Source organism: Nylanderia fulva, unplaced genomic scaffold (assembly GCF_048542155.1).
Source record: "Nylanderia fulva isolate GAGA-0341 unplaced genomic scaffold, ASM4854215v1 Scaffold1, whole genome shotgun sequence".
NCBI classification, from domain to species: domain Eukaryota; kingdom Metazoa; phylum Arthropoda; class Insecta; order Hymenoptera; family Formicidae; genus Nylanderia; species Nylanderia fulva.
In genome coordinates, this window is record NW_028189192.1 from 10320136 (window position 1) to 10338868 (window position 18733).

The 18733-nt window shown below is 30.7% G+C and overlaps 1 protein-coding gene and 1 long non-coding RNA gene across 3 annotated transcripts in view; one reads left to right on the top strand and one right to left on the bottom strand.

Moving 5' to 3' along the window:
• Positions 1–18733, top strand: part of LOC114942113 (uncharacterized) — a 187256-nt gene that overhangs the window by 150485 nt on the left and 18038 nt on the right. The gene's annotated exons all lie outside the window — the stretch shown is intronic.
• Positions 1–18733, bottom strand: part of LOC114942114 (tRNA dimethylallyltransferase) — a 74619-nt gene that overhangs the window by 55619 nt on the left and 267 nt on the right. For both annotated transcript variants that reach the window (XM_029317426.2, XM_029317427.2), the window contains exons 2-3: positions 1166–1303; positions 57–412 (exon numbers count right to left, since the gene is read on the bottom strand). In XM_029317426.2, the coding sequence (XP_029173259.2) occupies positions 57–412; positions 1166–1303 (494 nt within the window). The remainder of the gene's footprint in view (positions 1–56; positions 413–1165; positions 1304–18733) is intronic.

Below are 18733 nucleotides of genomic sequence, written 5' to 3' on the forward strand. Positions count from 1 at the left end.
TATTTTTGATTGCAATATTTAAATTTGTCTAATCAATAATTACAATTGGATCCTACCTTATGACTTTCCGCCTGTTGTTAGGATGCAATCGGCGCGCCATCTCCGGATCGACCTCCATTAGTCTTCGGTGCAGTTCCTCGTTGCTATCATCACAAAATCTCGCGTCGAATTTCAACTTCTTCGTCGGCGTCGCTTCATTATCATCATCGCCGTTCTGTCGTTCGACTCGTATATTATATCGATCATCCGATCTGTTCTCGATAGACGCGCTCGGATTGGTCGCGCTTGAATCGGTTTGCACTGACGGACCTTTCGGATCGGCTATAAGAATCTCCCATAGCAGCGATTCTATGTAATAGTTTGTACCGCCGACGACAACGGGCAGTTTCCTCCTGACCAGCAAGTTGTCTATCTGTATCGATAGGAAAAGGAAACACAGAGTGTCGGGATGATCGAGAGCAGGATCGAGCGATCCGCGCGAGAGACCGTGGCTAATGATCGTATCAAGGTCTTCGCGAGGATCAGGGGCGTTCCGATTGGCTTCGTCCAAGATCTTTATTTTACGAAGTCGATTTCGCGCGAATCGAACTGCGAATCCATCGTGATTGCGAGGCCGCGCGCGAGAAACATCCGATCGCAATTATAATCCTTAATACACAACAATAAGTTGATTGTGCCGATCGAGAAACAAAGAGGACGAAGAAAAAAAGTATCACTTTCGACATCTGCGATTCATTAAGCGCTTATTGTACGTTTTTCATTAACACGCTCGGAGAAGGATGATTCACTCGCCCATTAATGATTTTTATCTGCTTACGATAATCTCGATTTTATGAATTCTTTTACCCTTCTCATTATTTTTCGAGAGATGTTACGATTAGCATACGAAGACATATCCTTGCTCATTAAATTAGATAGAATAAACTAGATACAATTAATGTATGCAAATTATTATGGTAATCATTATTATCGCGCTGTGAATTAAATTTTCAGTTCTCTTATAAAATTCACGTGTCAATAAACTCTGAAAATTATGCTCCGGATATCTATACTAACAATAAACTGATGAGCATAATCAATCTTATTATTATATAATTAGTTAGAATAATTGCACCGCGTTAAATCTCCGGGAAAAAAAAGATAAAGAGACTTATGTGAAAATTACAATTGGTAAGGCCATGTCCCTGAAGTCGATTACGGAGAAGTTGGTCAGCGGATCGACGACGTCCAGCATGTGATGCGGTGCTGCCTGTCTTTCCGCTGTGGTTACCTTCGCGGTAACAATGTCCAGGCTTTTGTACACCTGCGGACCAGGAGAATTGCCGTAATTAAAAACAAAATAATGAGAAACCGGCGAGATAATGTTACGAAGTAACAAGTAACGACTGATAAATAACGCATGAATGGAAAATTATGACAAATCGAATAATTCCGTTAATTACGACGCTTGTGTGATTCAGGGTCAGAAATAAAATAAAATGCGCCGAATAATACAGACGCGACTGTAGAGTCGTCGGATTGAATCGAATCCTGCAGCATGAAAGTGGAGAAGTGAAAGAAGAAATTTTTATCAAGCTTTCGATAAAAATCTGAATTAACAAATTAACGCGATTTCTTTATTAATTTTATTTGTAATTTTTTAGATGTTTAATAAGACAAATAATATTGTTCAAATGTTATTTATGAGTTTTATCGTCGGTTATTTCGACATTGTTAATAACTTTAATGTACAACGAATGAGTGTAATTTTATATCACACATCTCAAAGTCACAAGTTACAAACGTGTTTTTTTGTACGAGCATCGAGATAGTTTAGTAAAATACAGGGCAAGATTAAGTACTAGTAACATAATCTGATGGAGATTCAAATAGAGAACTACAGTCGGCATTTGTTTGTTCGGATATTTATCAAATTTGTATTTACAAGCGAATTTACGGTAATGATTTCCAATAAAATAATATAAGTTCGAAATGATTAAATCAGATTAGCCCTCCATGCAAAGAAAAATGTTATTACAGTAGAAAACAAATAATGCTTCTTAAATAATGCAAGGAAAGTGTGAAGAATATTTTTAATAAAAGCTTAAAATAATGTTTATAATAGTATTGATTATAAACATGATTCAGTGTAGTGCAAAAGCAAAATAGCGAAACAATCCTTCTGTTTCTTTATTGTTTCCTCTCACTATTCAATATAATCCTTAACAATTTTTTTAAATAATCTTTTTGCATTTATAATTTATAATAAACTTCAATCAATATTATTTTTTAAGTAATATCTTAAACTGATGTATTGTCTATTATCATTAAGAAAAATGTTCTATCCACAATTACACTACAAATTTTGCAACTACATATAAAAAATTCTATATAAATATTTATTGCAAAATATATTAATTGGACAACGGTTTATTAGATTCTGGAACGAGCCAAATTTATATCCTGTCTATGAAATGCATGACAAAAAAATAGTAAGGCAATTGCCTTAACCTTCATTCCACTTCACTTGTCAGCGTAAATGGTTCGATCAGAAACCTCATATATCGATTTTGCAGCGATGAAACGTCGAGGAGAAAAGTGTCACGGTGACATAATACACGTACGAAGTTTTGGCAAAGTTCTTAGAGACAGTGATCGGCTGCCGATGGAGCAGCTGCTACTCAAAATTCACTAAGTCTTACTGAGACTGGGTGTCGACTACAAAAACTAGAAGCCGGTGTGAAGATATCAGTAAGAAGGATTATTAATTAATAACGAATTAATGTCTCTCTCTTCTCTCTCTCTTCTCTCTCAACCATATATACAATTAAAAAAATAATTCATCGTTAACAGATAATAAATGTTTTGCAATAAAAGTAAAAAATAAAGAAATTAAGAAAAAATTGGTTTCAATTTGCTAATAACTTGCTAATAAAATTGTGCAAGTTATTTGCGCAAATTGAAAAAAAAATTTAATTATTTTATACAAAAAATAACAATAATAGTCCAAGAATCTTTGCATCAACTTCGCCGATTTAATTGATAATCAATCAATTAGCAATTTTTCGCACCAATAATCCCGAAATTTGGAGAAAATGTATACTGTAACACAATTATAATTTTTTCTTCTAAATTCAAGAAGAATCGAGTACATGTCAAGTACGTGCTTGGCGGATCAATAGAGCCTTCAATCACTTTTCTACTTCGTTAATCGCCCGGTTATACCAAACGAAGTTCCTTCAGTGCTGCGTGACTCGCTTACGCAATAGTAAAGAATATAGAAGGAAAGGAAACGAAAGACTGATTGTAAGACTTGTATAACACGTACTCGGAGTAAAAACGAAATCAAACACGTGCTAACACACACTATTTCTAAGAATCATTCGCCAACGTACCAAGACTCCCCAATAGGAATTCTATAATTACTTGATGCGCCTAATGGCGTTTTTTTTGCTGACCAGTCCAATTATTGATAAATTATATCGATTCTTACCGTACAAAAACTCATAATTATCGATTCTATCGATCGTTTTATAAGTAAAATAGCTCTGCATGCATATCATCTTATAATATTATCTTATCCATGACGCAAGTTATTTGAAGTTTAAAGCCGCAGGTGGTAGTGATATCAAGATATTTAAATTGTTCGGAGGTCGACGATTATTTTCGCACGCATCGTAAATTTCACGATGCTTTTATGGCCAAGATTAACACATTTGGCTGTCGTGCAAATGACAATTTGATGAAATATTAAGCACTAAGTCTTTAAAAGGCTTTAAATATTAAGGATTAAAGACTCTTTTTTTAAAGACACCTTCTCTTGAAATAGATAAAAAAAAATTCGATAGAATAAAATCTATCGATTTCGTGAAAAGTTTAATCGGCATGCCTAGCAATCCGTTAGATGTGATGCGTTCGATGAAACAGGTTTCCAAGGTTCCGGTATACGTCGAGGTATCTTGAATGGTTACGTTCACAACCTTCATTAGCCTTCATTCATCAGCCACTTGTCGGACAAATTGTTTTATGTTCAGTTGTATGTTTCAGGAATCGAATAAATGTAGTGATCGATAAGCAATCGAAGAATCGAAATAAAGACCTTTGCAATTAATAATATTCTTACAAATAAACAATTAATTAATTTTATCTATAGAAATAAAGCAATATATATTTAATATAACAATAGATTTAATTAGAGATTTAACACTATATAGATTCAATTACAATAGGTTTAATTAGAGAGAGAGAGAGGGGGGAGGGAGAGAGAGAGGGGGGGGAGGGAGAGAGAGAGAGAGAGAGAGAGAGAGAGGAGAGAGAGAGAGAGAGAGAGAGAGAGAATTAATAATAGTTACTTATTTAAAATTTCTAACAATAATATTCTATGAACAATAATATTCTATGAACTAAAAATATAATCTTTACGATTTTTATCAAAAATAATAGCTGATAGTTTACTTCATTTTTTGTCACATAAATTTTCACACTTTTAAAAAATAATCTCAAATAAATATAAATGCGTAATTTGATTAGCGTCATCGTTTTTGAACAATGCGAACTAGCGTAAGTTATTTTCATACAAATTTATTGAAATTTCGACCTAACTGGCCAGTACAATTTAATTAGAAACACTACGTTTCGACTCTTAGGTACGGATCCTTTTCAAATGTAACTTTCAAGATGTTGATTCGACAGCAGTAAAATTACTAATGTTAAACCGGAGACAAGTAAATCAATTTAAGTCAAGATTGTGTTTTTAACGTTTGACTTAAATTGATTTACTTGTCTCCGGTTTAACATTAGTAATTTTACTGCTGTCGAATCAACATCTTGAAAGTTACACTTGAAAAGAACCCGTACCTAAGGGTCGAAACGTAGTGTTTCTAATTAAATTGTACTGGCCAGTTAGATTGAAATTTCAATAAATTTGTATGGTTTTACTCATCACTGGCGACTTCATTAATTTTATCGTTATTTAAGTTATTTTCAGTTTCTATATTTTAATTCTTTATATTTTCTAATATTTTAATTTCTATAAAACATATTCAAGCAAAAATATCAAAGAATAAATTAAATTTTTTTTTAATATAAATTTAAATATAAAAATTAAATATAAAAAATTTATTAATTTTGTTATTATCATATACGTTTTATAATAAATAAAATTGATAAAATATTTGTTATATATTCGACACAATTTCTGTCCTATAGAGTTTATAGAACATTCTATAAAAAGTAGTATCTAGCAACTTTGAATTCGATACAATAGAAACGAATATGCATGTCATCCCTTCTAAACGTGATTAAAGATGCTATAATTTGATTATTATCTCGAAACTCACTTTCGTGCATTACAGAACGCAGCTTGAAATCCTTCGTAGATCTCGAACATTTTTAACTGACAGATGAATAAGATATCGAACGAGTAAATCGTCATGACGGATTGGCTCTGTTTCACTGGCAATCTTATAAGAGCTCTTATACCTATATGAGATGCTTCTCCTCAAGTTTCAAAATTACATATATTAAATTAAAAATATACAAAATTATATGGATACATGGATATCTTTAAATTTTGATTATAAAACTGAATTAAGTCTCAAATCAGAGAGAATATCTTTTTTATTTTTAAACACTTTTAAAAGTACACGACCTCAAAAATTGACGTGCAATGAAATAAAGAATTTCTAATAAAAAATCGGATATTGAAACTTTGAAGAATCAAAAAATAGTCGGCTCTAATTTCGTCAGAATCCAATCACGTAGCTATTACGTAATCACAAATTACTATTGAAGCTATAACTAGCTGGAAGAATTAATCGACAGTTTAAGTAGAGCGGGCGTGAAGGCTTCTCACTTCGAGGTTCAAAGAAGAACGAAATACCATTTATCTTTCTCGTCTCTCTCTTTCTTCCGATCTTATTCATCATTCCATAATCAGTTCGTCAGCGGACAAGTGGCATTCCAGAAGGCGTTGGCGGAAGTCGCGGCCGTTCTGTAGACGAATCTAATTCGAGACTTCAGAAATAGACGAGAAGGAGCGAAGCGGAACCCGAAGAACTTGGAACGTTTTCTTAGACTCAAGGTCGTGAAACCTAGAGAAGTCTGAAGAAGCAGAATGGAGGAGAGAACCACATCGTGTCGGCCAATCGGACGAATCTAACGGTGTCCGATGCGAAAAGGGAAAAGTTCACGCGCCGTGATTTATCGATAACGCTCAAGGAACCCTTTGCTTCACGAAAGACCTCCCAACGCTCGCAACGGCAATTATCGAGGTCGCCGGCAAATTGCGGGATAATTTACGCGAGATTTACCGATCGACGTATATTTAAGCCTCCGAGGAACTCTAAGCTGCGTGGTAGCAATGTAGCTTTTACGCTTCCACAGTTTCCTGAGAGAAAATTTAATTACGAAAAAATGAGACATAATGAGATACATTAATATAATCAATAAATTAAATATATTATATATTTATATATACGTATATATCGCGATATATATATATTTGTGCAATATTTTCCGAAATATTATTTTCTAAAATAGTGTAGTTTTCTGTCGAAAAAAATGATTTGGGATCTATTGAATTCTATGGTGATAAGTTTTAAACGAGCTGCGAGAGCGATAAATGAGAAGGAAGGAAAGTATCACGTGGATTTTGCTACGTTGAATATTTAATCGGTATTAAGCAGGTCACATAGCAGCACAGTGTCGTCATCGCAACATTAGAATCGCTTAGGCGATTTCGTCCAAAATTGGCGCGCAAACGTTGCAAGATGTTCGACTGAAGGACACTACGATACAATGACTTCCTAAAGCAAACACGTAAGTGAAAACTTCAATTTCGTCTCACGTAACTTCGTGAATTATATGTCTTTTTAATATTCGTCGAGGATTCAAATCTGATGTAACTCTTCAAAGGATAATTTTGCAATTTAATATTTCGTTGATTTTGCAATTTTTTATACGAGATTAGCATAACCATTTGCGATCATTCTATAGCAAACGAATTATTTAAATTATAATATTAATGGGCTGAGAAATATTCTTATCATTATTTATATATTTTTAGAAAATGTTATAAAAAATATTATCTTTAAAAGAATAAAAATAAGTAATAAAGATAAATAATAAGTATAGTAAAGATATTCGAGAATGTGTGTTCTGCAGAATTATACATATATGGCAACAAAATTTAAAAAAATATTCTCTCACGTCTAAAAGTTATTTTCTGTGTTGCTACAAATATAAGAACTAATATATCTACGCGTGCATTTGTTTATTACACGAATTCAAATGAGATAATGACGAATAATATTAAGTGTATAATATAAAAAATTAGAATTAATTGTAAAACACACCACATATTTTTTACGTACAATCAAATTAAATTTATTTGAACAAAATTATTAATTAAGTTACAAACATAGCGATAATTTGAATAAAATTGGTACAATATATAGATTGATTTAATCGCATAATTGTTCAAAAATACCTCACGTAAAGTACGAGTTTTTGAAAGAAAGGGGGGAAACTGTAGAAAGGCAGGTACTTCTGAAGTGCACCCAGGGAATTTTAAGCAACGTTCATATGCAAACGACCGCGTGCACTTAAGAGTCTCCGAGTTGTGCCGTAAAAATTCTCAGGTACACGGAATCTCTTTGTCGGCTCACTTTTCACAGCAGTTGCTGTCAACCGAACCGTCGACTATGAGTATAAGTCAATGAAAATCCAGCAAACGCCGACAAAAGAAATAAATCACGAGTTCGCAATTATATGAGCACGACGCACATTATTCACGCCGAGCAATTATTCCCACCGCAAAAATTCATGAATGAAATTTCTCGCTGAAATATAAGATGAAATGTATAAACTCTGAAAAATGTATGTAATCCAGAAATATTTCATAAATAATTCCTTTTTATTATCATTTGCAAAAAAGGATATATTTTTATATTACGTAAATATATACGTAATATATACAATACATAGTATATATATATAGTATACATAGTATATATAGTATATATAGTATATATAGCAATATTGCTCGTAATAAAAAATAATTTAACTTTAATGTAATGAATTTTTTACACAATTATAATTCAATTTTTTCTTCACAAAATTAAAAAGATAAAAATAAAATAAAAATAAAATAAATAAAGATAAAATAGCATTTAAACTACAAATAATTGAAAATCCACAATTTTTCTAAATAATATTGCAAATATATAACAAAACTTTATTTTTAATTTAAGTTTAAAAATTAAACTACTTTAGATAAATTTAATCTAAATTTAAAAGAATAGATATTAAAAATGTGTTTAAAAAATGAAAAAAATTGTGACAAATAGTAACCTGTCATTAAACTTCTATTTAAAAAATTGATTGTAAATTCATAAAAAAATTGCTATTATTATAAAAAATACTGCCATTATAATTGTGAACATCATTCATCACGCTAATATATGGACGTACACGATAAAATATATTTAATCAGTCAGCCAATCACATATCGCGAACTACAATCAAGCCTACAATTTTAGCGACCGATAAACCTCAGAATTCCGGAAGTACGCAAGTGTGGCGGTCATTAAGGGCAAGTACCATTAAGTTAATCTGAAAGTATGACAAGAGAAAGAGTAGGAAAGGAACTGGTACTCCTTGAAATATTTCACGTAATTCGCTTTAAGATATTATTATTATTACATTACACGAAAACTGGGATATTATATTACGTTATGCGAAAACTGGTCCGCTGGAGTATAATGGCGCATACGATCTCGTCTTTTCGTACTTTTTCTCTTTTTTCGCCTCACTTCCCTCTTGCGAGATCGGATCGTCTGTCCTCGTTCGATCATCATCGCGGAAGAGCATTTCCCATCCCCTGTGTGTTCCCGATCCACGAGTTTCTCATGTCATCCTCTTATCAAGTTCAGAAACCGGTCTTCCGTCTTCTCCAACTTATTATCCGAGATCACGCGCAAACCATCGACTTGCGTAGGCGAAATATGCCGCTACACACTTTTGATCTTTCCCCTGCATTCTATTCCCCTCAAAACATTTATTCATTTACATTTTTAACCCCAATCGTGAAGGTGATATAAATTTCAGAAATATTTTACACACAAATCATTCAGCTAAAATATCTTAAATGATTAAGATTCAGCATTCATATGTTTAAAGTCTACTAGAAGAATGAGATATATTCCAGAGTTAAATTTGAAATCATCGTCACTGTGTATTTTTAATCTTAATTTTCAATTTTGTAATCTTTTAGATTTTCCTAGTTGTTTACATATATGTATTTATATATAATTAGTTACATAATTCAAATACACACGTACAAGAAAAGTTGTTAGAGAAAATAAATGACTCACTGCGCGGCAATGAAAATTATCAGAAATATATATTAAAATTCGAAAATTATACCAGAATATTCATCTTAAATTTAATATTCAATAAAAAGCAGTGTTTTAATAATATATAATAAAATATAGTCTGAAATAAACCAAAAATAGCTGATACTGTAAAACACAGTTTCACTTTGGATTAGTTACAAGTAAATATTTTCACTGACACTACTTTGACAAATACACAGTTGACACATAGATATATCGGATGTTTGATGAAATTGTACAAAAGCCATAACTTTCAATTTTAACATGAAAAACTTATCATTCCGTTCGGATCTTTCAGTTATACACGTGTGCAATAAATTGCGAAGAACCTTACTCAAGACACTTAAAAAAAAAATTAGAACGAACTAAAAAGATAAAATACGCGTGAGAACAAGCTTAACAGAAATTACGAGACAAGACGTAAAAGTTATGCGCTATACACGCGCGTCATCCAAGCAATCGTGAAACTTGCCGTGTTAATGCCCCTGTTGGATTCTCGCGGATTTTCAACCAACGGGGTTTGTGTATCTACTATGTCTACTTGACGTTTACGATAATTAGCAGGAATCTACGATGCTAATGAGCCAACTCGCCCGGATACGTTCGCGAGAATGCACGTACAAAACCCGGCATCACTTATCCGCCTCTATCCTGCTGCGATGCAGATGTAGCTACGATGCTACTTCTTAACTCTCAATTATCATGCGTGATTACTAGGTGTGCTATGATAGTTTTATGTATTTACATTTCCTGAATACGTATTTTATTATTCGTACTCATCTGTCAGTAAATATTCAAGTTTGTTTAATAAATAATAAGCAAAAACATGCAATACTTCAAATTTTAATTTGTTTTAATAACAAATGTTAGAAAGCATTATATAGTAGAAAACTTGTTCCTCTTAAAAAATAATTCAGTAATAAAAAAAAATTAAATTGTTAATGTGCTGTTGATTTCATCTCGACAAAAGTTCGAAAATTCCTAATTATGATCATTTTTCGTGGCTTTTATTATAGAACATTATAATTATTAACTACACCGACAAAACCATCGCGTGATAAAATAACATAATTAAAAAAAATGTAACAAAGATCTGATTATATTCCTCATTTTGCTAAGTAATCCCTTTCTTTACAAGCATTTTGTAATATCGACTAGTCGTGTATTGTCCACGGTATTAATTAAGAAGAAAATTGATTATTAATACATAAAATAAAAATTAAATGACAAAAGAATACTATAATAATCGTTCGACTATTTCTCTGTTAGGCTAAAAAAACTCAAAATAGTCGCGAATTAATTAATTGAATTTAAATGTTACGCTTTAGTGTCTTGTACGATTTATCGATAAGACACAAGATTTAAAATAAAATTAGAATTTTTAATTATTTATGCGTCAATTTCCTCTTCTTCCCCCACACGCACATAATACACACACATACTGTTAATTATTCTGAATCTTATTCATGATACAAACTCCTCGAAGGATCACGGAAATTGTCGCAATGCGACGAAATTGTACATATACTGAATTCTACATAAGAAACCAATCATCTATTTCTGTAAAACAAGTTTCTGCGTTAGTATCTTGTTCTACACTGCTTATTATTAGTAAGCACGACATTCCTATCGCCATAAATTGTTGCCGTATGCATTTCTTTAGAGAAAAATAACTCTTATATATGATATAACTATGGCATGTCTAAGATTTGAAAAAAATTACAGGCTCAAAAAATATATGACTCTGATAGATATATTTGTTAAGTCCAAAGATATTTACTTTCTGCTCTCAAAAACTGTATGTATGTGTGTGTATTATATAACTATATTTTCTTAGATATAAATTTTAGAAAAGCGTTAAAATTAATTACAAATGATAACCTCGAAATATGAACACACATCGCACAAACCAAGATAACGCGAATTGGATCAAATGAATTTTATCAATCTTATCTCATTACTCTATTTTCCGTAATCAATATTTTCAAGTCTGATTAATTTTGTAACGATAAGTGTCCTAGGAGTGGCGAAAACTTTTATAAAGTATTAAAATTAATTCGATGATAAGAACAAGTCACATATAACGATATACGTAGAATCAACATTGTGAATAATTTTATTAGCAAAAATTCTAATTCTCCCTCATTCTCTTAAATTAATTTTTTCAAAATATTAATTTAAATTTTTACGGGATAAATAATTGAAAAATCATATACAGCGATATAAATAGATAAAAAAATTATATTTGATGCTTAATAATTTTTGTAATTTTATTTCAAGATTTAAAATTTAAATAGTTAAAAATACCAAAAATTCTAATATATGTATAAAAATGTGAAATGTAATCAAATGTTTATAGTTATGTTGTTTTCGTAAGAATGTTTTAAAATATAAAAGTAATTAGCAATGTTCACAGAATAATAGTAAGTGTAAAAGAAACAAGTTTTTGTTAACACTGGAAAACTGATTTATTCACTTTTTTTCTAGATAAAACTTTACGTCATCCTACTCGGCGCCAAGAAGCACTGATATCTCATATATGAGTAATCATACAATTACGACAATGCACTCCGAGTGGGATTGCATAATGCACCGCGAGCAAACGCACCGGCTTAGTCCCGGAAGTATGACAAATTATTCTCAGCAGTCCTAATCGCAGAATAGATGACACATCAGTCACATGTATTTTAATTTTACTTATATCAGATAAATTGCATCGCACAAAAATAAGAAAAAATATATATTCTCGTGACACAGAATATATATAATAGTTGTCAGATTATACATTTCAATGATTACATTCATTCATATAATGTTAAACACAATTAAAGTAGAAAAATATACAAATTTATTAAGATAATTAATTATGAAAAATAACAAAATATAAAAAGCTAAGATTAAATCTGAGAATGATTAAATTGTTTCATCGTTGTTACTTTTCAATATTTAAAAGCAGTTTTTTTTTTCAGATTGATATAATATGTGTAATAAGCATTTGTGGTTAATTAATGCTCGAGATAAATGTTTTAAATAAATGAAACAAGTTATTATGTGATAAATTTAGAATAATTTGTAGGAAGTAATATATGTATATGCAGAGCACTTCCGCGTTCAAACACTATATTTTACAGAAAATATAGAGTTTAAAATTGGCTATGACATAATTTATAAACAATAAGCGGCGTTCAGATAAACGAGGAGAAGTTTATGATCCTTGTCGCTATCAATCTCTGGAATAATTTATGCAAATATAAATATCGAAATTTTCGTTATTTTAAGACATCTAAGAATATCGATGACAAATACTATTATACATTTTTAAAAGAACTTACAAATTTTATAATTAATAAAAGATAAGAAAAAAAATTTGTGATTCAGAAAAAGTGTGTAAAATTGGAAAACGTCTCTTTAAAAAAAAAATTTTTTTCGAATTTAATTGAACAGTTGACCTAATTCTATCAATTCTAGACAAGATCGAATTCTGAAAATAGACGTTAAATAGCATTACCGATAATCAACTTTAGTGCAATCTCTCTAACACCTGTCACTTCTGAATTAACGTACTTTTCAGAACTTGCATATAAAGTTAAAATCAATAATTCTACATAAACAAAAAAAACAAATGCAAAAATTTCTACTAAAATATACATATCTCCTGTATGAACCTTTAATATTATATACGTGAAATGATGTTAATGTTAATTGGCAATTACATTACTTGAGCTCTATAGAATTAAGTACATTCATTAATCCTTCATAATCGTTACGAGGTTTCACTCGACGTCTTGATAAAGGCTGCACTTGCGACTCAGCGCCGTAATAAAACAACCGTCAGAGTATCCCGAAGCATCCGCGTCGACAAAAGAGTCTCGTAAATCTCGCGTCATCGCGTCGCCGTGGATTTAAAACCGGTTAAGCCGGGGAACCTGCCGCATATAACCAGCTGCAGCCTACGATTTTTATCATGATTTTCATATCGTCCAATTACGAAACGCACACCGTCGCGGTTGTCAAAGCGCATTCCGTGGGCACCGACTATAACATTTCCGTATGTACGATCACCATCAAGGTCGATCTTTGAGAGAGAAATGCTGTCCTGCTTTTAGCATTTGCTTTCAATTTAGATAATGAAAGGATCATGATTGCACGGATCAATAATTTTTAATTAATTCGCATATTTTTTTATTGTCATAATGTTAAAAGATCAAGTAAATTTTTTAAATGTTTTACAATTTTGATAATTGCAAATAATAAAATAATTGTACTAAATCTCGCTAATTTTTTTAAATTAATGTACGCATGAAATACGCAAGTAAAATATATCTAATGTAGACATATTTTTTATTTAATATAAATTTTAAAATATTTTTTGCGTACATATAAAGAGGAATAAAAGAGATAAAAATTCGGATAATTTTTAATTAATAATTGCATTGAAAACACTTGTAACGTTTTGTAAATAAAGCAAATTGCAACCATGAAAGCAAACAATAGCAGCGAATTCTGTTGCTCTTTTCCACGTGTAACACACACAGAGCTCTATTTGCGGGTTAAAACGAAAGTTTCCATGCATGGCACGCAGCCGGAGACCACGAACCATTTTGAATTCAAGGACCAAAGTGCGTTGCCTTCCGCAAGTCAGCGTCACGATAAAGTATCAACGAATTTGCGCTATCATGTGGCTTTAAACGTTCCGTATTACGAGATTACCTGCATATATTTTGTGAGAATATATTATTTTGAAGCCTGCTATTTTTATTTCCCTTTCCCTCCTTCGAATATAAGCAGTTTGATCTTTACAGAAAATGCGTGAACTTATAACTTCGCATTTTATTATAAAATAGTAGTCATTCATTGAATTTTTACTAAGGAAAGACTGATTGCTCCAAAGTGGAAGGAATCTGGCCCGAAAATGATATATTAAAGACGAGATTATTTTGCAAGTTAAGTACAAACATTTGGTTATACAATCTGGGAAAGATCAACATATAATCTTGTTTTCTTTATTATTAAATATGCAATGCAGAGAATGTGTGTAGAAAAGATTAAAAAAGAAATTTTATTAAATATTTTCTCCATCATACATTTTTATTTTTATATTTTTATAAGATATCCTTTACAAATATCTAAAAAAATATTTTAAGTATTTAAAAAATATATATTTTGCTATCTGTTGAATCTTTCAATTTTATAATAGATAAAATATATTGTTTATTAATGACATTTGCGATCAGTTTTCATAAAAGAGATAGTACACGCGTATCGGATGATTGCGAGATTAATCTTCGCGTTAAATTCATAATCAGAGCGCAATTAACCTTTCGAATTGTACAGTCGTTCGTTATATAAAATTATAAACTAATTATACTTTCATGCCTGCTGCATGTTTTCATGCTGTCCGAATGCCAACGTCCTTCCTCACGCGTATATATTCTTAATGAAAGGTCTCGCCTAAACGTTCACTTTCTTAAACTATGTATCAAGTGTGGTCTGCATAACTCGCAGTTATATATATGCGATATCATATCGATGCGTATATGTACATATATCGATGTATACATGTAATAAAATGCCGAATTAGCATTGCTGAAAGGCACATTTATGTACCAAATGAGATAATTATGCGTTTCTCGATTTAACAGTTCGTAATTATTTTTACACACAGGTAGAGTGTGAAATTAGCTATGCAATTATCATATATAATTATTCTAGTGTGTTATAAAATATTATAAACTTATTTTTTATATTTGCAGATTGTAACTCTCGTTTATATCTTGATTACCTCGATTAAAAAGACTTAAATCATTTTTATGTGTAAGTTTGATTAATGAATCTTGCAAATGTTAAATAAATCAAATAAGGTTCTTTTATTTTATATCTGTGATTTTATATCGTCACCTTTTTTATGAGACTCGATTTTCAGAATAGTTGAAGGACGGCTCTCCAATAAAATCTCGTGAAATTTTTACGAATCACTAAGAATTGTACGGTTTTCTACTAACTTTATCCGGCGAATCATCTTAATGGATATTCACAGGAGACTCGCTCCCAGTATTTCGCTACCAAAATTCCAGCACGCCTCCTTAACAGCAATATTAAAATTCTACATGCTGAATATTTCAAGAATACCGATCTATCGTATTTCGAGGAGAATAACTTTCGACTATATTCGTCCGCCTGGCCCGTTTCTAACCAAATTAGGTTTCTAGGTATTTGGATGAAATTGCAAATTTACTAATTTAGGAAAAGGAAATAATCAAAAACATTATGCTTGTCAAATTACGAATAGAATAGAATTTAATTGTATATTTTATCTATTATAAAATTGAAAGATTCAACAGATAGCAAAATATATATTTTTTAAATGCTTAAAATATTTTTTTAGATATTTGTAAAGGATATCTTATAAAAATATAAAAATAAAAATATAAAAATAAAAATATAAAAATAAAAATATAAAAATAAAAATGTATGATGGAGAAAATATTTAATAAAATTTCTTTTTTAATCTTTTCTACACACATTCTCTGCATTGCATATTTAATAATAAAGAAAACAAGATTATATGTTGATCTTTCCCAGATTGTATAACCAAATGTTTGTAACTTGCAAAATAATCCCGTCTTTAATATATCATTTTCGGGCCAGATTCCTTCCACTTTGGAGCAATCAGTCTTTCCTTAGTAAAAATTCAATGAATGACTACTATTACGTATACATATATCTGGTGCGGTCAGAGCCAGGCTTCATGCGAAGATTAAAGACATCTTCGAGATGTCTGGTCGTGCGATATGTGTCCCCAAAGGGTTTTCGTTCGCCATGAGAAGAAACAATCCCGGTACTGATAGCGATTCCCCGAGCGAGACCACGTCGTTTGAAGTTTCGTGCGAATCGACAATTTGCGAGGGCGGAAATCTACAGATTTTTTTTCCGGCACGTGTGTGTGTGTAGGCGTCGCGCCGTATCCGCCCGGGAGCACATGATTTATGCATACGAATGAAGTAACGCATGGTGAAAAAAAGAAATCGGAGCCGCCGATGCTACGTGAAAAAGATATAGAAATAAACGCGCAGGCGAGAAACTAGCCAGCTAGACTATGAAGGTCGAACGTAGTTTTTCTCGTGAGCGAAAGGGACGATAATTTAAAATATAAAAATCGAGATTAAAAAGCGAGATAAAAATAAAAAAAAAAAATAAAAAAAAAAAAAGACGAAGCTATTATTGGAATGAATATATTATTGACATCTCTGAAATATTTTCTATTAACGATTACTCTTCTCTCTCATTACTCTTTCATTTTTTATTATGAGAGGCATTAAAAAAACGTACCAAAATTCGAAGATCATTAAACTATAGCAATCATATACTGAGAATTTTTTATACTAATAAAAATGACTGCTATATGTCAGCGATACGCGCGTGCAAATAGTTGCAAATAAATCTCAATTTAAAAACGGCTATAGAAAGAATCAATTCCCAAGTACGTCGCTCAAGGCGAATCTTAAGAATAACTTAACCTCTTACATAATATTACACATACATTTTTTATATGCATATATTCTTTTTCATTTATCCCGCTAAATGGATTTCTTTAAAATACAAGTTATGTCTAAACACAATTTAAAAAATTTAATGCAAATTCTTTTTATATAAATTAGATAGTCATGTAAATAAACTTCTAATTAAAAATCAATTTTTTAAAGTTAGAAGTAAAAATTAATATTGTATAAAGTATCCGATTATGTAAATTGTTTTTCTTAAGAATTTAATTTTTTAATAATTTTTTTAGAAATTAATTACTAATAATATTTATGCGTGCAAAAAAAACATAAGCGGAAAAATGATTCAATCAAAATGATTATTAAAAATAGATAAAAAAACAGGCAAATATAAGAAGGAATGACTTTTGACCGTCACGTTTATTAATTCACCGGAAATTCGCCTGACCGGAAGTTCTGCGGTAGGCCTATCGAGTGGACGAAATTCAATGAATTTACATGAAGGACAACAATTGCGATTGACCTTTGTGTCAAGGCCGTGAGATTAGATTATCGACTCGTGTGTTAACGTATGAATATATGTGCGACAATTAAAACGGCTGATTTATGAGCCACGAGCAGAATTTCCGTGAAGCACACGCGTTCCACGATCTCATAAAAAAGATTTATTATCGTATCAAAGAGATGAAGACTCTGTCGCGGACTCTAATTAAATATTTTACTTTTGTAAAATAATCTATTATTTAATATATTTAAATTTATTATTTAATGTATTAAAATTATTATTTAATATATTAAATTTATTATTACATATATTGAATTTAATATATTATTTAATATTATTTAATATTAATAATTTAATATATTAAATTGTTGTAGATCAATTTTTTTCTTAAATAGTACACTTTTCCATAGCAAAAATTCAATAAATAACTAGCATTTAAAACAATGATGGAAATTAAAATGAATGCGATGACGATAAAATGACATGTTGATAATAACAAAACATTGTTTCACATCATTACAAGATGCATAACTGTCGCGGGGAAACATAAACACTGCTTAAGTGTTTTCTCACGTATGTTTTATTATCACTTTACGCCACTGGCGTTGAAACGTGATTTATAAAAGAGAAAGAGAGAAAGCTATATTTCTTCTTTCTTTTGTGAATTGCTTTAACCCTAACCAAATGCCTCATTAAATTAATTTAAAAAGCGACAAAGTGACCATTTAAAATAGACGTAATTTACTTGTTTATTATCAATAAGTGATTTGGAATTGTCATAACAATCGTCATGAAAAAAAATACAAAAAATTAGAGTTGATATATTTTAATAATAAATAAAATTTTTATTTATTATCTTTTATTTACTAATTTTTAATTAATGTATTTTTCATATTTGCTCTCAAAGGTTGAGTACCTTTGATAAAATGGGTTTTTGCGCGATTTTAGATTTTAATTATTTTTAAAAAATAATCTAAACTAGAAAAATGAAGATATAATTTCACGACACACACAGAAGAGCATCTTAATTTTCGAAAAGTCGCACTTTCGTTACGCACGAGTATTTCCGGGTGGATTTGATATTGATAAAAATAATGATGAAGAGTGCTATTTATTTAAATTGTAACTTTATCTCATTTTATATTAGTACCCTTCTAGGTGTATATATAATATATAATTACGTCAATACTGCAAACTACGTAATAATATTGAAAACGTTTAAAGAGTAAAGAAAATTCTTCACACGGTTATACATTCTCACAAATATATAAATCTAATGCAAATAATTGTTACTCGAAAGGACTATAATGCTGTTCCGGGACAATATCGCTTTTCCGATGACTTTTCACAAACAC